The 22,826-nt window shown below is 39.2% G+C and overlaps 1 protein-coding gene across 2 annotated transcripts in view; it reads right to left on the bottom strand.

Annotated features, from left to right (window-relative positions):
* Positions 1-19,705: 19,705 nt before the first annotated feature.
* The window catches only part of COLEC11 (collectin subfamily member 11), a 45,551-nt gene continuing 42,430 nt past the window's right edge, over positions 19,706-22,826 (bottom strand). For both annotated transcript variants that reach the window (XM_054279760.1, XM_054279759.1), the window contains exon 7: positions 19,706-22,787. In XM_054279760.1, the coding sequence (XP_054135735.1) occupies positions 22,396-22,787 (392 nt within the window). In that variant the 3' untranslated portion in view covers positions 19,706-22,395. The remainder of the gene's footprint in view (positions 22,788-22,826) is intronic.

Raw genomic sequence — 22,826 nt, forward strand, 5'->3', positions numbered from 1 at the left:
AATTCCTTAATTTCACAGAGAAGTGATAGATTGCACACAGATGTGGCTTATTGGTTATTCAGAATTTGAATTCAAATTACAAATTACTGAATTCTCTTTTGCAGCAGTCCATTAGATCTATCACTGCTAAAAAAAAAAAAAAAAAGGAAAAAGGCCACTGGATGTTTTTGTTGCTCCAGTTTCTCTAAGGCAGTAGCAGTAGCAGCAAAGCATGCCTGAAGATTATGAGGCTCTTGACTATTTCTGTTGTACTCTGAGGTTCTTCAGAGCAACAGTAAAACTGAATAAATCTTACTGTTTTGACTTGCTTGACAAAAGAGAGACCTAACAGAGTTGTCTGTACATTTGGGAAGATTATTCATTATTTGCACAGAATTTCAGGATAAAAATCCTAAAAGCTCTTGCTAGAATTCACTGCCTGCTGTGAGCACCATTACTCTCACTGGTGATAAAAACCACAGTTTTATCTTGCTGCTACTGACAGCCTTGCTGTTGCCTTCTCAGAGCAGGAACAGCTGAACTCTGTTACAGCATCCCATATGAGAGCAGACAATTCTAAGATCAGCTCTGAAAAGCTTTGCAGGACGACAAAGTAATTACTGTATTAAATAAAGAAAGAAAGATTTCCTTTGATCATCACTATTTTCCAGAGGAGAAACTTGGCTGAATGAAACTTAGGTGTCTTCTCAAGCAGGCAATTTGCCTTTCCAGTGTAACACATGGTAGGGAAGAGTATTTCCATTCCTCCTCCTCCTCTTCCCTTTCCTGTTGCAGTGTGATGTCCTATCTTGCCTCAGTTTCCCAGTCCTTCCCCAGGCACCAATCACCACTCCTTTCCCCCTCCCTTGCCCCCTGTGGAGTGCTGTCTGTCAGTCCTGGCATTCCAGAAGGGTGTCGGGTGATTGGCAGAGTTGAGAAGATGCCTCTCAGCCCTGGGGACATTGGGCCATCCAGGTGTCATTTGTCCCCTGAGACTCCCCCTCTCCCTTACCTGGTTGGTGGGATCCCTACCCCTTCCCTCCCCCTCTCCCTGGGGTTAAAAGACACAACAACCACGGGGTTTTGGAAGTTCTGTTAGAGCTGTTGAGAGATTCAGAGGCCTGTGTGGCAGGAATGAAGCTCTGGATCGAAACCCTCTAGCAGAACCCGACTCCTTTCCTTCACCTTGCCTTAAAGCTCCTTCACCAGAGGTAAACCTGGGCTCCGGCATGTCTGGACTTGTCCCAGGCCCCCAGCTGCAACATCCAGCCAGCCCAAGGTGTCTCTGAGGTGAAACCACCACAGCTGCCACCTTTGGTCAAGCAGCAAGGGCCAGAAAAGCCAGGCATGTCCCTTTCGGTTATATTGGTAATTAATTCCAATACTTTCCTTTTTGCATTTTCAAGCAGTAATTCATAATGACAAAACCCTGGCAATACCAAGGCAGTTCATAAACTCCCGGAGCAGGGCTGCCCATCCACAGAGACAGCTTAACTGGTCCAGGACAAAGGCCTGGGAAGAGCAGTCCCTCACAGGCTTCATGAAGGTTTTCTCCCATCCCTCATCCCAAACCCTGCTGGCCCCTTATGACCCCAGCAATCCCAGGCTGGGGAGCAGACAGCCCCAGAACCCTCGAGGTTCAGCTGAGGCAGTCAGGAGCCAGGCAGTGCCCTCCTGCTGCCCAGCTGCCTATCCCTCCTACTCTGCCCCAGGGAGATGGACATGTTGGGGGGCTTGCATGTGTGCTGTACACACAGACCCACCTTTGTGAGTCTCCACAAAGGTGGTGGGAATCCTAAAACCTCCTGGGGTTAATTGCTGAACATGTCAAATGTCCTGAATAGCAACAGGTTCTGGGCTGGATGTTATAGAGCACTTTGCAGTAATCAGAAAATAAGCTTTTAAATTTGATAAGTCCTCCCTGAAACATGAGGCTTTTGTTTCTCTGCATGAGTCATTCCTTTCTCCTATTCTGTGTTTCTGTTTCACAGCTTTTTCTCTACCAGATGCTGAAGTGCCTATGGAGTGCTGAGGAGGGCAGCCAGCTTCCTGGAGCAGCAGAGACAGTGAAGATCCAAGGAGTTCAGCTGGGGATTGTGTGGAGATGCCTTTCCCTTTCCTTTCATCACAAGTTTAGAATGTCACTCGTGATGAGCTTCTTATTTCATCTAGACTTCCTCAACAATTTTACTCCTTTCCAATAGGACATTCAGCACAGAAAAGTGTTTTAACGATCAAAAGTCTTTACATGAAAGACAATACCTAAAAATTGCCATTTGGACTAGTAAAGCAAACAGTGACTTACAAAGTTTGTCCTTACAAAAACAAAAATGTTATTCTTATTTTATAATCAGTGAAGAAGAATTTAATTAAATAGAAACACAGAAAACAGAAATGCAATAAACCAAAAGAAATACTTTTAATGATAGTATTACTCACAGCATCACAGACACAAACAGTAGCATGAAGCAGGAAGGAATAGAAGAACAGCTATGAAAACCAGGTCATTTCTGGCAAGAGATACTAAATATCTGTGATTATTGAGAAGGAATAAAAGTCCTAATGATAATCTGGCTCTGAAGATGTGGAATTAAATATTGTATTTTCTACAGACATCCTGTTTTCTGTCTTTCTATCACGTTGTTTCTGTCTTATTTCTCTGGACAAAATAGATACTCTGGCATTACCTGTCACACAAAGTATTCTGAGCAGAAATACGTTATACATGAGGACCATTTTACTACTTTAATATTATATTGTTTTTGTTACATGGTTACATAATCTGAATTTATTATTTTTATATAAATATTCTTATGTGTGTAAAAAAGTGAACTACCGGAATCATACTTTGTGTCAGAATTCACACTGCCATATATGTGCATAGAACAAATCAAACTAGATAACAAACCAGCATTATTCAGGATTGATTTTTTTAAATGCATAAAATGGCTAACTCTTCAGTGATTTTTTTTTAATCTCCATATAATAAACATTTACAATATATCTTAGTAGTATTTAAATAGCATAGTGCTATTTAAAATGCAAGTTTGGAAAACACAATGTCATACATTACATTGCATTTTGCAGTAAAATAAGTGAGCACCATTTTTTAAGGGGATGTTGATTCAAAATAATGTAAAGACAATATAGAACTTGCATTCCATAGTTATCACACAACTAACGAGGGATACTGCATTTCATCTGAATGGTCAAACAGAAAAGTACATGGTAACATTGTGTATGAAGGTCTGTCTGAGGTATTCCCTCCAATGGAAAAAAAAAATCTTAACTAATTCTTTTAAAGCACTCGAGTTCTTTGGTTTTATATTTTCTTGCCAATTAAGGTCCTTTTGCCAGGTATGGGGGATAAGACAGGGAATACAATGTAAATGATAAAGCAGCCTGATATCTTAGGCCTTATTGAGCAGATACCATGGGAGAGACAGACACATAACTGATCCCTGGTGTGGGAGTGACCGAGAGACCTGTTGTGAAACCTTGTAATGCTTACCAAGTAACTGATGTCATAAAGAATGCATAGCCAATGGGAAACTGTAGCAAAAATAGAATCCTATATATCAGTGTCATACAAGTAAACCCCATATAAACCCTTTGTATTCTCAATAAAATGGCTTCTGCTCCAGCTCAGTCATGCCCTCCCTCTATCACTGATACCCAGGCACAAAACATCCTCTGGCAGTGAAGCTGCAGTAGATCTGCCTACAAGATGAAGATCTCAGAGGGAGCTGTGGAAAAAAGTGTTGAAGGAAAACCACAGCGGTACCCAACACCTGCATGGGCCAGGCTGTGTTCAAACTGTTATATCTCAGCCATCAGAAGACTGTCACAGACATCTTTTCACTAAAAATCCTTTCCTGGGATTTTTTCCCTTCTGAGAAGCTGAAGCTGAAGGCCTCAGAAACAAAATGTAAACAATGGTTATCTGCTGCTGTGGAATGCATCAGGTGGATTTTTGATTGGGCCATCTTGGATGTTTACAATTAATGGCCAACCACAGGCCAGACAGCTTGGACCCTCTATCTGAGCCACAGATCTTTGTTATTCATTCTTTTCTATTCTTAGCTAGCCTTAAGAGGAAACCTTTCCTTCTATTCTTTTTAGTATAGTTATAATGTAACATATATATCATAAAATAATAAATCAAGCCTTCTGAACATGGAGTCAACATTCTCGTCTCTCCCCTCATCCAAAAACCCCTGTGAACACTGTCACAGAAGACAAAGAGGCACAGGGGGAGATTTGCCCTGCACTAATTCCACAGTTTTCTTCCGAGGGTGGTACATTTATTCTTATGGATGTATCTCAGGAATCCTCTAAGGAAAATGGTTCTCTGTATGGCTGCTGGTTGCTGGCCTTGTATCCTATACGAAGGATTTTGCTTCTTATAGCCAAAAGATATGATTTTCAAAACACCTGTTAATGGCAAATGCTGCATAACATATGGGCTAAAAAGCAATGAAATCAGCTGCTCTTTCTTCCCTCTTCATTCCCACTGCCATTTTGTCCTTGATAAGACATAGCTATTGCAACACTATTTTTATTCAAATATCAGATTTTAAGGAATTACTTACACCAACTATGAACTCTAAAATCCAATTCCTCCAAAATAGCCTATCTGTGGCCTTAACTATACAATGCAACGATCCAATAGCTCTTTCTCTATGAAGTTTAGCAACTTTTCAGAAATTGCTTTTTTACCTTGTTTCAAAACTAATATTTTGTTGCTTCAAACGTGCTGCTGAATTGGTAAAAGAGGAACACAGTTTCCAGCAGAGAAAGGTTAACTCACAAGGACAGATAATGCCAGGTTCTCTCAGCTGGGTAATGGATTAATCATATCTGTTAATGGAAAAAGATAGAGAATATGTGTTTTCTTTTGTTTGTAACTAAGATAAAGAGAGATGCACAGTCTCTAAACTTAAAGGCAAGTAATATTTTAGCACATGAAAGTGTGGCAAGATTGAGAAATGCAGGTTGTGAAACAAAAATCAAATTATGTCTGCAAAGTATTCAAAATCCCTATAATATATCCCAATTTTCTTTTAAAGAATTTGTATGTAATCAAAATTTAATGAAAATATTTATGTTAGATTTATTTATTTATTGTTAGGGATAGCATTCCAGAAAACCACTAGACTAGGGAAAAGGGGAATGGTCGAACTTTCTTTACCTTTAGATGTGAAAGGAAAAGTTTAATTGAAAAATTCTTGAGAAAAAAGTATGCAACTGTCTTAAAATGTAGATATGTGTGGTTTGAAACAGATTAAGTATTCATAATAAGCATTATTAAAAAAAAGGGAAATGTCTTCATGGCGATCCTGATCTGTGTTTAGTAAAGAAGTTGAAGATTTGGTTGCTTTTATCTGGACTTTTGGACCAGTTTATCTTATTAAAATGATTGTTTTGAACATTCACACTAAAATGTAAATTTGAGTAATGAAATTGTTCAGTTGCAGACCTTCAGTCTGATTGCACCTGCATTTTGAAATAACCACTATGGCCACTGTCAGCCTCAGGAAAATTTTCAAAGTTAATATATTTCAGTACAAAGCATGAAAAAATTAGTATTTCCTGGCTCTAAGGATGATTTTAGAATAGACCTGTGCCACCACAACAAGTATCAGATATACATAAAACTCTTCACAGCCCAACGCAGATTAATTTTACCCTCTGGTTGAACAGGGGAGTGTATAAAAGCTGAAGGTCTGCATTTGCAGTGGACCAAAAAACAAAATTTCTGCCTATATTTCTTTAGCATTGCATTATGTGAAAAATAACATATATGTGAAGATTTTTACTTGGTTTTTTTTTTTTAGATTTTGAACTTTTCAGAAATTTCCCCCCAGACACCAGAAAATAATGGATTTGACAGGATCAAAACATTCTGAAGGGATATGCCAATTCAGTTGCAACCCTTGAGGAAAATCTATTCGTTTGTGGTCTCTCTGCCCACTGCCCATCTCCTGGTTGCCTGGCTGCTGAAGTCCTTTTTCCAGCCAGCTCCTGGCTGCTAAATCTCTTGAGCTCTGTGGGGTTTTTATAAGCAGTCTGGTTGGCAGAGCTCTCAGCCACCATCCAAGCTTGCAAAGGAGCTCATAAGGTTTACCAATTCCCTGGACAGCTGGAAATCAAGATAATACCACAAAAAGAACTCTCTGGAGCTACTGCCCTACTCTGCAGCCAGCTGGCTCCTCATGCCACAGACAGCACCAAACATCCCACCCCAGCAGCTTCCCAAGCTCTCTGAGCTACGTGGGGGGAGAGTTCCTCCATAACTCAGCTGTGCAGACATTCCCAGTAGGTTCCTTTCTCAGCCCTTCACCTTACTGGCAATACTGCTTCACAGAGGCTCTTTCACAAGATGGACAAAACTTCATTTTAACTTTACCTTTTTTGTCCTCTATACATTATTTCTCATAATAATTGTCTTGCTCCTGAAATTTTGTCCTTGTGTTGGATTTGGTTTTAAACTGGAAAAAAAAAAAGGGGTTTTGCAAGGGCCTGCCAGTCCTCTGGCCAACTGGAGGTTAGTTTTGATTTTGGTAATTGTGAAATTTCATTGTTTCTCTCATTTATCACCTTGTAATTCTCAAAAGTTTGGCAACATTCCAAAATATACTGACCTGTTTTGCTTGTCCAAAGAATAAGAATGCCACTGAAACTGTCATTATCAAAAATAAAAGGGGATGTTGGAGCAAGAACACAAATATGGTTCAAATAATTAGCACATCCTCTACTGAAGTTTGCTCGCCACATTCTGCTTCATTTCACAGTTGAAGTGAGCAGTGGAGGAAAGCAAGTTTAAAGCTCATAAATTTTCACTCCATCTACAATTTCAAAATCTTTATTGTCGCATTGGTTATCATTTTTGTATCTTATTGATTCACCCTCTGGAATGATTCATCCTTAATAGTTGGATTTTCTTTGGGGAGCTTTCGTTTCTTGCCATATTGAATGACAACCAGAGGTTTCAAGCTTGCAGTGGATCTCCAGGACCACCAATAATCTTCAGGAGGGCTTGGCATCTTATCTTACCTCTGCTTATAGAGAATATGCAAAGTTCAACCTACCTCACCTGGAAAGTTGAGAATAACAAATATGAGAGGTAAAAAAACATGAGTAAAAAATCCTAACATTAATTGTAGAGTTGACAATTTCTGTGTAATACCAACATGACACTAATCATGTCAACTACATCTTTGTGCACATCATGATTACTTCTTGTCTCACCCATCCTCCTTTTTTGTAATAATATGCAAACTCTCTACTCCTGGACAAACTGAGGATCAGTCTACTATACCTTTAATAGCTCTTCTGATGGAGCAAAAATTTCACCTGAAGTAAAAAATGTTTATCAAGAAAAAAAAAAAAAGAAAACGGAAATATAATAGTTTGTGAAAACTTGTAAGCAAAACAAGCAAACAAAAAGCATAGCAGCTTTCATTTATGATCACTCACTTCTCACTTTTAAAAAAATCACCATTTTGTGCCCTGTGTTCCTACTCTTCAAAAGTGAACTAGTCCTGAAGATCACATGAAAAAGAAAAGCTCCATTAAATTAGTTTACAGATTAAATACTAATATGTGCCAGCAGTCATGCCACGTGTGAAGCTGGCCATGCTTTGAGCAGGAGCTTGGGCCAGGTGACCTCCAGAAGTCACTCTGACCTCCCCTGCAGTCCAGGGCAGAGCAGCACAGGCACACCATCACTGCCAAAGCAGCCTGATGAAATGGGGCACTGCAGGAGCAGGGCTCTGCTCATCCCCTGCTGGTCAGGACATTACTAGCCAAGCTCCTCCTCACTTTCTGACAGAAACTGCTGTCATTATCCCAGCAGTAAGAACTGGATTTGTATGTTGCCTCAGTCACCCCCTTTCAGAGTTTTAACCCCATCCACTGTGAAGAGGGGACTGTGTCCATGTGTAAGCTGTGGCCAGAAGTGGGCACAACCTGTCCCATATTCCTCCTCTGAGCAGAAGAGGAAGCTCTGCTATAAAAACAGGGCAGGCAGGAGAAGCAGCTTTTGAAACTGCTGTAGCTAAATCTTTTACAGCATTTTCACAGGTTTTGAATACAGACAGGAAGGGTAGTTTCTAGCCTGCAGTCCCACAGCTGTCTGCATATTTTTCAGGGTCATCAGCTTCTGTGTGTGCAATTCCTACTTCTAATAAATTCAGTTATTTCACATGACATTTGCAAAGAGTTCAGCTCCGAGATTCACATCTGCCAATAATAGCAGCCACCTGCCACTTCTCTACCAGCTAGTTTGATTTCTCCCCCTCAGGATTTTTAATGATTCAGTAATGCACCATAAAACCAATCTTTTAATTACAAATAATTTTAAAGAATAAAGTCTCTCTTCTTTCATGGGTATAAGCATGGGATTTCATATACAAAGCAATTCAGCCAGATATTTTTTCATCTTTTCATTAAAAATCTCTCTCTTATAGTACATAATTCCATTTACTTCAAAGGCACATAGAAAGAGGGGGATTATGCTACTATATGGTAAAGTACAGGGAGGAGAGTGTTTTGCCAAACAAAAATTAACTTTCTTTTTATGAGCTCTGCTGAAGGCTATTCGTGCCCATCCTCAGAAGACGAGAACCTAATTTCCAAGCTTTAAAATATTCAATATAAAATTCAATGAGTTATATTAGCAAAATTTCAACCCCTATATGTACTAAAATTGCTGAGAACCTCTTATTTTAGGAAACAGCTTTAATTAAAGAAAAAGACGATGCTGAAGATTTTCAGACTTTATTCTGATTTTTACCACAGGATTGCAATGATATGGTTCATAAATCTGATTATTTCTTTGTGCCTTAGTTTCTCCCACATGGAAGATTAGATCATTACCTAATTTACAGGGATGTTGAGAACCTTAATTTTTACAGTCTGTAAAAAACTTTTTGATCTTCACCTAGAAACAAAAGTTTACTTTTTGTCTGTGTCTTCTTTTGCATGTAGGAACTCAGATACTGAGTTTTTCTGCTTCGTGAAGATCAGACTATAAAAGGCCACTTCTTTTGCATGTCTGCAACTTTTTCTCTGCCCTTTCAGTGGCCAAGAAAACTGATATGAGTGGAATTAGTTGTTAGTTTCAAAAAGTACTTAAATATCTACTCAATATACTGCTTTACATGTTTTACAATGCACGCTACTGAAAAACATGAGGCATGCATGAGGTGACAAAGAATTGCAGAATTTAAGTTTTTAAAAAACATATTTCCTTCAAGTATGTAAGGCTGACAAATAATTATGTTTTTATTGCAGAGCCATATTATAAGAATACATACTTACCACAATCATAATTTTTGCTAGTAAGGGCGATTCCTAGATTCCCACTTGACCAGATAGGAAGGACTGTTTCAGAACCACAGGGCAGGAGGGGATCTCCATCCATGGCCTGCATAGCTTAGACTTTAGGCTGGCCCAGGTTTATTCTAGGAAAGGTTTTTGTGCTGGTACAGGACATTGTCTGCATCAGACATGCAAGAAATAGATTTAGGGAAATGCTTTGATATTTTTTCAGTCAGAGACTTAGTAATTTACTTTCAATGTTTTTGTCATCAGTTGCCAGAACAGCATTTTGGAGAACATAAACTAAAGTGATGAGCACAGGGCAATCCATGTGGAGATTGGGAAGCCCATGGAAGCCTTCTAAGAGAAACATCCTCTGTATTAACTCTGACCTTTCCTTTGGCTGAGTCCAGCAGCTGATGCCATCCATCACTTGCCTCCTGAGCAGGAGGGTATAGGGCAGTGTGGGAGAAGGAGCAGGGCAGTGGCAGAGGGAGAAGTGATAGGGTCATACAGTCTTGGAACAGGGAAGCAACATCTGAAAAGAGCAGGAAGAGGGATGAGTTACAGTAGTGGTCTCAGGATTTGTGGGAACCGCCCAAAGTATGGAAAGGACCCACTTTTCATGAGATCTTCCCATACAAGTACCAAAAGCTATCAGATAAAGCTAGTTGGAATCATCCTCAGCAAAAGAAAATGTTGTGATGCTCTACTTGAAACATTTACAAGAGTTCTTTGGCATTACTTTAGAAAACAAATATTTACGTTGAACAACTAATTCCGATAGAACTACCCTTATATTTCAATGAAATGCAATTTAGCCCCTCAAAAATATTACTTAGAAACCTTAAAATAATAATTACTTTATGCCTGCTGCCACTCTAGTATCTGCCAGAGACTGTCTGTTGGGAGATCAAAGTCTAGAAAATATTATGGAGATGCCAAAGCAAATCTACACCTCTGAGAAGCAAATCCCTGGACTTACACTTGACTCCAAAATGCCAAAAAATTAACTGTTTATATTTCCTTATTTTGGAGTGATATTTTATGTGTGTGGGTGTAATTCTTTTAGCAGTGTAAAGACATATGGCTATTTATATCTCAGCATTGCAGGAGTCAGCCTAACATGCTTACAGCAGGATTTCACATGGGGCACATGCTCCTGGCTGCCTTTGGCCTGTGCTGCACCACGCCAGGAGCAGAGCACAACATCAGCCACAGGAGCTCAGCCTCTTACTGCTTGATTTGCCCAGGGTGCTAAGCCGGCCCAAAGGAGCCTGAGCTACAAATGAGAACTGCAGGGGGTTGGGATAGGAAAATCCACAAATTCCTCACAGCTACTGAAAATCAACACCATTGTGCATCCTTGATGCTAGGCAGGCACAGGAAGGCAGCCAGATCAGGATACAGCTGACTGGGAAGGCACAAAATCTTTTTTGCACAGTTCTGTTTTGCACTCATTATCAAGTATTGTCACACTAACTCTGATAGTAAAAGAAGCTATAGCATCATGGCACTGGACGCATGAGCCTGGAAGGAACCAGATTCAGCTTATCTTGTCTTTAAAATAAGGCAAGAAGAATTTTTTGCAAATAATGGGGCAATATTTTCACAAAGAACACAGAAGTATGATAGTAATAATAACAATAATACATAAATAGCACTGATTCACTGTAAAATCTGTTTTAGGGCTTGTGTCCTTTTGTTAGATTTTTTCTGGCATCTTAATCAAATCCTGTTGGCTTCACCATTAACTTATCTTTTCACATCACATCGTGAGCAGACATTGTAAATAATCAGTTATCATCATTATAAAGACTCTTCATCATGACACACTTGCATCATACACTTCCTCAAGTCTTCTCTAGATCAAATGGAGTTTATTTCACAGATCATATTTGTCAGCTGTTCATCAGTTTTATTGTTTCACCTTTGGATTCCCTACACTTTGTCTGTATCCACTGCTCAGAAGTGAGTCTATTATTCCAGCTGAGACCCCAATTATACAATGAAAAAGAAATTAACTCCCTTCCATGTCCTTTATGAGTATATCCCAGACTGAAATATCTTGATAAACAAAAGAATCTTTTAATCTTTTGCAATTTAGCACTGACGTCAACCCTAAACCTCCAAGCCTCTTTCGTCTTTCACGTATTCTGGGGCATCTTGTCACTTTTTTGTTGTATAGTACTTTTCCATTATTGCATTTCATTCGTTGATACCTGGCAATTTTCCATACAGTAAAAATCAATTTTAAACATGATACTGTCTCCCACAGTTCTTGAAGTCTTCTTTACTCTTTCACTATGTCATTGAAAACAACATGAATACTGAGTAGAATTGTGTTCGGGATAAACCTCAGAGAACTCTAACTTCAAACGTCCTCTCATTTTTACACCAGAGCACTGATAGTGTTTCTTAGCAGGATTTTTTTAAGCAGTGCACTCACTTTGTAGCAATGAATCAAAGCTATAGCCCATTTGACATGCGAGCATCAAGAATACAACATCTCACTGTTTTTCTACATCTACCAGATCACCAAAGAAGACAAATATGTAAAGGAGGATTCAATGTGATTTGTTCTTGACAAATCCACAATTATTATTTCCACCACTTTATGATCCACATGATGCTTTCACTTATTTTTTAGACATTTGCTCTGGTAATCCAGTTTATTTGCCTGATGAGTTACTTTGTATTTCTTTTTCTTTGAATAAAGGAGGAGAAGGTTTCTCTAGGGCTGTGAGACCAGATTTCACCTGACCCTGCTGACTGGAACATTTCTAATTCATCCAAATATTTTTTAACCTGCCCTTTCTCTCTTCTGACCTGTGATTCTCTTCCCCTGTTAAAATTAATTGCACCAAAGATCTGATTGCAATTAACCTTGGGAGAGTGAATCTTTCAGCCTTTCCTATGTCATCACAGCATACAAAAGCTTATTCTGTCAAATTAAAAAGAAATATATTGTCCATATAATACCAGCACCTCAGCAAAGCACTTTCATTATGCAAAGCCAGACATTTGTCCTCTCAGTGGTTACAGTAGAGTTGTGCACCCCCAGTGATGCTGCTGCATTTGCAGGCCTGGCCCCCTCTCTGCTGATCAGCACTGACAGGAGCACAGGATGTCTCACACTCCTCCACAATGGCATTTTACCCCCACACACACTTAACAGGGCAGAGATACCACACACAGTGTATGGTGCAGGAGATTCAAATACTGTTCCCCAGATCACAAACAATTGTTTGACTTTACATTTACAAGCAGGAAATCAGTAATCGTTTTAAAACATTAAACATGGCAAGTTCCCTTCTGGGCTATGGAGCACAGACACCATCCTTCTCTGTCGAGTTTTTGCTACTGAAACTAGTCAAGTGAGAACATCTGTGCATGGAATTCACTGAAATGGTTTCTGCCATGTCTGTGCCTATGGTTTCTTCTTTCTGGTGTCCATTTTCTCTCCTGGAAGTGCTATTTATTGCTTTGCAGCACAAACAAGGAAAGGCAAACATCACAGTTTGCAGGGAAGAAAGAAGCAAGGTCAGGCAATTGTTATTGTCTCTCTCATGTGAGAAAGAGAAGTAAGAACAAATTCAGCTTGCCTCTCACACAGTGATCGTAACTGCCAGTTTGAGAGAGAAAGAAAGGAGAGTTATTTTCTGCAGGCAGAGCATTGATGTTTTTCCTGAGTGTGACTCATGAGTCGGCACCACACTGGCTGCATGATAGAAGAGGCATCTGGATCCACCGTGTGACAAAAAGTCACCTGTCGCAGGTCACGCTCTTCTTGTGGATGTCACACCTCCTTCAAAACCTTTTATAACCTCTCCTCATAACCTTACACGACAAGCACCACTGGTCAGCAAAAGAAACATTTGAGTGACAGCTCCACATAATGGGGATTTTGTGATGGAGGCTGCTGAGATTTGATGGGTGGGATTCATCTGGTCAGTGAGAAAAGTCTGCATTTTAGCTTGTCACCTTGACCTCACCTCGGGGCAAATGAAAGAAATGAGGAGTCAGAACAAGGAACTTTCCTATCCCGATTTAGACATCTAAAATAAGACAGATGAATCATATCCTGACTGCACTTATTTCTCCCCACAGACTAGAGAGACAGTGTGACTAGCTCAGATGAATATCGACAGTGCTGATGTTTAAAACTGCAGGAGACAACTCCCAACCACCAGAGCTCAGCCAAGGGTTCTGGCAAACCCAGAAGGCTGAACTGATCATCATGATGGACTCAGTTCAGCTGCCTCACACAGAGGTGCCTAGTGCCCTGGGCACCCTAGGGCATCCAAGACATTCAGCAAATTTATCCACCGGCCTCTCCCCAAGGGATGCAAAATTTGACCTTGGTTAAGCAAATTACCAGGTCAGGCTGCATCCCTGCAGTAATGCTGCTCCCAGTACAGTAAACCCTCCACACTGTCACAGCAGGCGAGCATCCTCCATCACAAGATTGGTAATGAAGCAGGGATAGAGATCCCTGTAAGAACAAGCCAAAAAACAGTACCTAGTTTGAAGACACTTTTTTAAAAAAAAACAACACTTCAGGGCAATTAGAGGCAAAGCAGGCTCACTAAAACCCTTAACAGTAAGGAGCAGCCCAGTTAATTATGCTCCATGATTGTTTCCTTTTAATCCTTTTTAACATGTAATACTACTTTCTTATTTTCAAGACTAATTTCACACATAATACCTTAGTTAATATTGATTTCCACTGTGGGATTTTTTGATTTCTTCTCATTTTAACTACATACCTAGCAATAAACCTAGTCTGCATAATCATTATCATACTTCTTAAGACCTTTAAAAATTTCATCACAGGTTTAAATATTCCCCCCTGTAATCTTATGACAAATGATTCTTCCCTGCCTGCTCACTATTAAAAATGGGTTCCTGTGAATGCACTTATATGTAGTCTCCAGTCATACATTACTTATCTAAACAGCAGAAAAGGCCTTTTTTATTTCCTGTATCCCATCTCCACATGAACAAGTAAAGAGTAAAGGAAGCAAAATACAGCCATTGGGAAAAGGCATTATACATTGCATACATGCAAAAATAAAGCATGCAGAACCCATCCAGCAGAAAAAGTGTGATGCACAGGACTCTACTTACCAGCTCTCTCTTTCCCTTTCTTGCTCCCAGGAGAGCCAGGACAATGCTGAGTGGTTTTGAAAATTCCTTCTTTATCCCTGGTTAGTGGTCTCAGCAATGGAGGGAAAGGCATAGGATCAGTGTGGGAGTAAATAAAAACGTGATCAAATATCATTTACGCTCAAATCACAGCAAAGCTGACTCAAAATGGCATGGATGGAAAATGTTCTCTTCTAGGATGAGAGGAGATCTAATGGTCCCTTTTCCCTGCAGCCAGCATAACATCAACTGGACATCACAGAGCAGGTGAGTTTTCTGGTGGGCATCCAGCAGAAAGGCTGGTTTCCTATAGTATCCTCAATATTAGTTCAAGTCTTTCAGTGCCTAGAAAGGACAATTTCTCATCAAATCTTTCCTGTGGTTAGGATTTTGTATATTCTATTTCCAAGATGGCTCTCCGATGTTTAACAACAGGTGAGTTCCCACTGCAGCCATCTCCTGGAGGAGGAAAATCTTTGTTTACTACCCATTCACATTTTTACATAAAAACTGCAAGTCTCAGAGACTTTTTGTTACACCTGGTTGACAATGGTTAAAAGGTTCAAGAGCTATTTTAAGGAAATATACCATACAATCACATTAGCTGTGTTCTTCAAACAGCAGGTTAACACAGCTGATCAAAGGAGCAGCCAGCACCTGAGGCAGCACCTGATAATGATCTGCAAGTGGCACTAAACCCAGAGATTTGGACCTGTGCAAAACTGGCCCACAAAGCCCCAGACCATGGGTCTCAGGTGTCAGCTGATAGGGGACATGCCACAATGCAGCCTGGGGTCAGCAAACTCAGGCCCTGCTTCACCTGAGCTTAAAGGTCAGTGGCCACCGACCTCTCATCTGCTAGAAACCAGCCCACTTGGGTTTAACTTAAAATCATAAAGCAGATTTGTCTCATGGGTTAGATTTGTGGATATTCCATTTATTCTAAAGCAAAAAAGTGTCAAGACTGAAAGGAAATTTGCCTTTGTTAACAATTTAAAACATACTTTCAAAGAATCCTTTTTAAGTTGCTTATGATTCGAAACAACTGCACAGGCAAATCAATTCCCAAGAAACTACAGTATGGAACATATCATCAACACACACAATTAACTCCACTTTGGGTCTGACCAGATGCAAAAGGAAGGTAAGCTTTAAGAAGGAAACTGGGGGTACTGTGTAAACCAGGACAGTAGTCTCAAAGAATGTTTTTTTAAGAGAGAGGTCATCACACCAGCTGTAATGCATTTATACTTTTGCAATCCAAGCTTAAAGGATACAGCATTCTATCTTCCACTTTCAGAAGCTGTAGACAAAAATCAGGACAGAAAAGAAATTCCATGAATCAAGGCCAACTGTAAGTTTTCTGCTAACTCAGCTGGGGATATTTGGAAAAGCTAGTGAACTTTACCTAATATGTCACATATTAGATTTATTTATGTAGAACAGAAGGGTTGTAATGCTGGGGAAGAAGCAGGGAGCTGGACTAAGTAAAACAAGCTAACATGTATATGTACAGGACATTTTGTAATAAGGAAATTAGTATTTTACATTTTTATACCTCCTTTTATTTCTGTGTTTTACAAACACAGTGAACTTAACATATTGCACACTTTCCCTCTTGAAGGATGACCACATCATTCATCTCATACTAAAGAATAAAGCAGGAACAAAGCTGGATTTGTGATTCTTTAGATATGCAACAAATCTTTTCTTCACTAGATGGCACCCTGTCTTCTCCTATGGATAAATGTTGAACGTGGCAAAAAGGTTTCATTTTCACAGAAGAATATAAAATTATAGAGGACTTATTCTTTGTGTTGAATGATTTTACTGCTTCTTTTGTGTTCTACATCGTACTCCTTGTGTACTTGCAAGGATAAAGTTCTGCATCATAGACCTACCTCAATTATTTTACATTCAATATTTGTCTCAAAACTGATTATTGTCGTCAGAAATCTTCATGGGAGATGCACCCATTACAGTGGCTCAGACTCTGAATTACATTTAAAGAGCTCAGAATAAATTATAAATATAAAAAATACTTCTATATTTTTCTTTCCAAAATAAGCATAGGTCTAGAATTGATGACAATACTGTCTCAAATCCTCAGCAGGTATAAATCAATTTGGCTTCACTGGAGTTGATTGATGCCAGGTGAAGATCTGCACCTGCAATTTAGATGCTGTCCTGCAGAGCACAGCTTGACTTGTTTTCTTTTTCTTCACTCCAAGGCATGATAATTGAGCTCATTTGGGCACGCTTCTCACTTCTTAGTCAAAACTCCCACCTGAGAATTGGACTTAAAATCACTGCATGTCTCTTTGCAATAATTCAAAATAATCTTTCAAAAACAGGGGGAAAAAAAGAAAAAGAAAGAAAGCTGACTAAAGTCTTAAAGACTTCAGAGCTCAAAAGTCAATTCAACATCAGTGATTACAACATGGCAACTGATGCAAGCAGAAGCAAAACACCACTCAGCTCCTTCATTTTTACTCTTACTGCCACTAGATGATAGTATGGTAACACCTGTATTGTTCAGCTGCACACCAGACCTTCTGTTGCTGAATTCCTGGCAGCACTCACACTTTTATATGTAAAGAATATCCAGAAGCTCATCAATACTACATAGCTAGCCTTTGAATAGCAGTGCTTAATTATATCCCCTGTGATTTCATGCATTAATATACCCAGAGTGTGGTGGATGCTATTATTTGTCCTTAGACCCAAACTGGGCTTTATTTAGGCACAGAGATAATGCTAAATTGATCACCTCACTCTTTTTGTGAGTTACCCACCCAGAGCTGTAGTGAGACATTTTGATGGAAAGGGCAAGATAATTACATTTCCCTAGCAGGAAGCAGGGGAATGGCTGCAGGTAACATTTACATTCCGCCTCACGGGCATCCCACTCACTGCCAGTTATGCACATCCACTCACCGCTTCTTCCACCTTTTCCATTTTTTGTGCTCTCCCTCTTGAGAGGATTCCCTCCTCATCCAACAGAAAAGCTCTGGGCTAGGAGGAGACTCTCATCCAGAAAAACGCCTTGAGCACACAACCGTGTCCTCTCCACAAACCCTTTCTCTCCCATCTCACATAGTTTGTACTCTCCTATTACAGTAAAATTAAAACCAAACTGCTCTTTCTCACAGCTACTCTGTAAGCAAATAGTCAAAACCCTTCACTGCACAATTTTTTCCCTAGGTAAATCTTAAAACTCTGGTTTCTTTCTACCCACAATAAAATGGTCAGTTTTTCTCTTGGTAGGCTGGACTGACTCTCCCTGGCCAGGAATATGCATCCCAAAGGAGGGGTGAGTGGCCAGCTCCAATTTTGCACAAAACCTTCCCCATCACAGTCAGTTTTACAAGCACTTCCAGGTCCCCACAGTGGAGAAAATCTCATCTCTTCTGGGATTTTGGGTCTGTAATCTGAGGCAGACATGTAGAGGGATGAACCTGTTGGCACCACAGGCAAGCCAAAAATTGAAAACCAGGATCTCCAGTGAAAAGACATTGGCCCTTGGACCAACAAAGGCTAAGGGGATGCAGCTCAGAAAGTGCCAAGGGTGAAGTCACATATCATTACATTTTTGGCTAATTCTCTGCTCAAGGATTTGATTCGGTCATGATCATCACAAGCCACTGAGTTTTCCACAGAAACTAGATCTGGATATAGGGAAACTGAATTTCTGCATTATTTTGGTAATTTTGACAAATTTTTGTTTTAATTCAGGATTAAAGTATATTTGTAAGATGTGCAGGTTTCAAAAGGCTTGTATTTATGTTATTTACTTATTGGTTTGGACTTCTGGAATAGTGCATAAACTACTAACTATATGGCATAATACTTAAATTAATAGTTTTCATAATCAGTAAGAATGTTTTCTATGTAATGTAGGTTGAACTATCTATTGTTTTGTACTCGAGGCATTTACAGTGTCATTGCAGGCCCAGGAGGAAAAAACAATTCCAATGTCACAGTATTTCAGTATGTCAAACATAAGTCTTAAAAAATAACTTGTTCCCATTGGAAATCAAGACGTAAAGAATAAAGTAAAATGTATCAAACATTATAGAGATCACTGTTACTGACATGGTGTAAAATATGTTAATAATATTATATAAATCAAATCCCTTTACTGGTCAAAATAAAGCTTTAGAACTTGGAAATTCAATTCTGAAAAATTCTAAAAGTAAACATCTTGGAAAATGTCTACTTCAAAAGTCTTCCTCCATTATGAACATTCATCATATTTTACAATTAAAATTATTTTAATATCATCTTCTTTCGCTTTTCATAAAAAACTGTGACAAAAAAGGTCCAATGAACTGGCATAATATTTGAACTGGCATTTCCTGAGCTTATGAAAAATGAAGCACTCCATTTTACTTACATGAATAAGGATGCTCTATATCCCACATATGAATATTAATTTTTTTACAGTTCTTCTCTGTGATATAAGAATGTTTAAAACTCACAGTCAGGGACAAGTTCTGCTGCTAACAGACGTGTAACAAACCCATATTTACAGGGATAATCATGTCAGCTGTCAGAGCACAGTGAGGAGCAGCTGGTTCACGAGGGATGGTGAGCCAGGAGCGGAGCAGAATAACAAGGCAAGTGGGAGCAACACTTTCCACCAAGCAGTGAGGCTGTGGAGTGGCAGATCGGGATGGTGATCAGGATCAGACATGATCCAGCACTCTCCCAAGATGTCCCCTTGGACTGAGCCAGTTAAATGCTTTATCTCCTCCAAGCCCCCTCCCAGAAGGGCAGTGCACGTCTGCCCTGCCATCAATACTGCAACACACAGCCCTGGCAGCTAAAGGTACAGAGTACAGCTGAATGAAATCCACATTTCATGTGAAGAAGTCATTAAAAAACCTGAATGTGTGACTATATTAAAAAAGGAAAAATACTGCTATTATTGCCTTTTTAAAATGCCATAGAATGCCCTTTATTCAAGAATAAAATAAAAAAGGGCTATGGGGATATATTTATGAGGAAATATTATTTATCAAATATAGAGCATGTAAGAATAGTCTGAGAAACACTTGTGCTTGCCAGACAGACATGTTTCAAAGGCCTCTGCAGAGCTACACAAAATGAGTAATTATATTACAATTGCAGGTTTTAATGCACATGGAAAACACCCCAAGTAAAATTAACTTATTACTCATTCTATTTTTTAAAAAAACAATAGTACCAAATTCCAGGGAGAATAATGGAAACCTTACCAAGCATGTCAGCAGGCTTCATGCAGGCTGAGCACTACATGCAACATTGATTTCTGCCTCCAGCAAGGGTCTACCTACAGGCATCAGCAACTAGAGGGTGAAAGAAATTATGAAGGGCTCATTCACTTCCAATGCCTCCATCATTTCCCACCCAGTTCCTCAAAGGGGTAAATATCAGATGGGCTGTTGTTGCCCCTTGCAGGACAGCTAGAGACCTTGCACACTAGCCTTGCTCCCTTTGCCCAAACGGTGAAATAAGAGCTGCTGCAGCCAGCATACAGGTATCTGACAATGAAACTAATGTAGTTTCTACCTCACATATCAAGCACTGCAAAAAAATATCCTGAAGAACATGAAAACTAGGAAAAAGAAATGTTTTTCCAGTGCTTTTACTTTTTATCCTAAATTTTAGTAGAAATTGAGACTGTTTAAATGCTACACATATCTAGGAAATCTTTAAAACCTGATGTGACTTCAGCTAAAATAGGAGCATTTGGCATCTCAAAAAGCTTCCTATCTCCCTAAAAGGCCTCTTTTCATCTTTCTGAGGAAACTGAACAATACAACAGAAACTTTCAAAACCTAGGTGAAAAAGAGCACACATAATGAGGGAGCTTCAAATATCTGTATCTCAGGTTTGGACTGTTTTAATATAGCAACAATGATTTGACAAAAGTATGTTGGAGATTTAAATGGTTTCTGAGGATTTCTATAGCAGGCAGGAAACAATCATGATATTCAAAGCACTACTCTAAACAAATTGCTCTACTGGAATTGTTAGCTCCCTGCAAACTCTATAGAGTCTTTGAATATTACTGCAGAAAGAGATTCACATTATTTAATAGATTTCAATATGCAGTTGGAAGAATGACTAACACACAGGTATCATACCTATCTTTATTAAAAGAAAAGAAAGCAATCAAAGGAGCCATTCATTTTGAGTGATTTCTCTGGAGCTGGGCTGATAATCAAATACTATAGGATAGTATAGTACTGCTAGTAATCTTCAAAATTAATAGCAAACATATATATAAAGGAGTGAGATTTACAGAGTAAATATATCAAACAAAACAGTTTGTTCTCTTAGGTATATAAATCAAATAATGTCAGTGTCTGTGGATATGAACAGCATTGTATGGTCATTGATTGTTTACATGCTGCAGCACAGCAGAGTTTATGAGTTGGTTTCCTGGCTGTAATGAAATCTCTGGGACCACATGTCAAATCCACTGTGGATACCCTATACACCAATCTGCCATAATGATCAGATATGTATTTTGACCAGGATGTTATGCAAGGATCATTTATCCTTAAAAATTAGCTTAAAACACTGTGCAAGGTATTCCTAAAGAAGCACGGTTAGAGATTTTGCTTTTTTTTTTGTTTGTTTTTCCTATGCCTAACAGTGAGATGAGGTGGCATGCAACTGGCTCCTGGGAAGATTTAAAGTAATTCATCATTTATTTTGTGAAATTATTCTGGGTTTTTTTTTTTAAATCTACATCCCTTTTTTGATCACATGCAATTGTAAATTTGGTACATAAACTATATGTGCAAAGTTATTTATTACTGCTATATACACAGGAAAATTTTGGAAACTTTTCTGCTTTTCAGGGGATTGTTTTAACAATCTGTGTAAACATGTAAACTGTTTTTTTACTAAAAGGAACTGATCCCTAATGTGTTTTCATGAGCTTATTGCATATATATGAAGTCTGCCTTAAATTGTGGAGGGCTGGTAGTTTTGCTTGTTTTGTAACAAGATGGACCAAGATTATCTTAAAGAAATGTGAAACATTTACTTTATGAAATTATTTAGGGCCTGAAATACTTCATGCACTGAATCATTTTCAACTGAGGAATGAAGAAAATCAAATTGTTACTTTTACATTTAGCCACCCCAAAACATCATCTGGATGGAAATCCTCTAAGTACTGAATTATAAGAATTTTCATAACATAGAATCATGGAATCATAGAATAGTTTGGGTTGGAAGAGACCTTAAAGGTTACTTAGTTCCAAGCCCCTGTCATGGGCTGGGAAAGCTTTTACTGGACTTTTTCCTCCCACAGCACTAAAATTCAGTTTACTTAAATGCTTTTTGGTCATACATCTGTGAACAGTTTAATGAAGAAACATTATAAAATTGGTAGGAATCTTGACTTTTGGTTTGCTTTGGCCAGTTTAAAAAAAAAAAAAAAACAAAAACAACAAATGTTGTAACATTCAAAAAACTGACTAATATTTGTACTTATTAACTGGAGTATACAAAATACGTCTTGTTGCCAAAATATCCCTGTAGCACTACAAGTTATTAGCTTTTATAACTACAAATTTTTCTAAGATAAAAGAATATCAGGAACCTAATTCTTACCATTCAAACTAGAGGCCAAATTCTGCCTTCCCTTACAGTCATACAATCACAGTTGTTAACTGTTTTAAGGGCAAAATTTAGCCCCAAAGCACATTTTTATCTAAACAAATATATTTTCCTACAAATAAAAAAGCCAAACAAGCTATGTCTTATTACTGCTCTTCCCTTCTGAAGGGTAAATTCTGATATTTGAAATACCTAAACTGTATTTACAGCTGTACAACTCCCACGCCGCATACTTGCAAAACTTAACTTGTACTCTATAAACATGGAGTAACTTGTACCATCGTCTTAAACATTTTTCTTAAAACAGAGAAAGAGCAGAGCAGCTTAGACATTCTCTTTGTCAAACTCGCAGACAAAATACATGGTAATGTGACAGGCAACATCATTCCAGCCCCCAGAGGCCACCATCTCCACACAGTCCTCCTCGTCGTAGGCGTTGTTGGGCTCCCCGCTGCGCCATTTGTTGAAGGTCTGCATGGGCGACCGGTCAGAGTAGACGAAATTCCCCTCTTTCTCCAGGTCGTTAATCCCAATGAAGACCCTGGTGAGCCCAGCTTGGTTGATGTACGAGGCAATCAGGTTGTTGGCAGTCTCGTCCTTGGGCATGCTCAGCGTCCCTCCTCGCCCGTGGCAGTACAGCTGGGCCTCCTTGTACCTCTTCTCCTCCTTGACCAGCAGGTAGATCTTATTGTCGGTCTCACGCACGCCGGCGACAGCTGCGGGGGAGGGCAGTGCTGAAAAGTGAGCACTCGCAT

The sequence above is a fragment of the Melozone crissalis genome, unplaced genomic scaffold, assembly GCF_028551555.1.
Source record: "Melozone crissalis strain CALT ecotype California unplaced genomic scaffold, PUWL_Pcris_2 ptg000027l_1, whole genome shotgun sequence".
NCBI classification, from domain to species: Eukaryota; Metazoa; Chordata; class Aves; order Passeriformes; family Passerellidae; genus Melozone; species Melozone crissalis.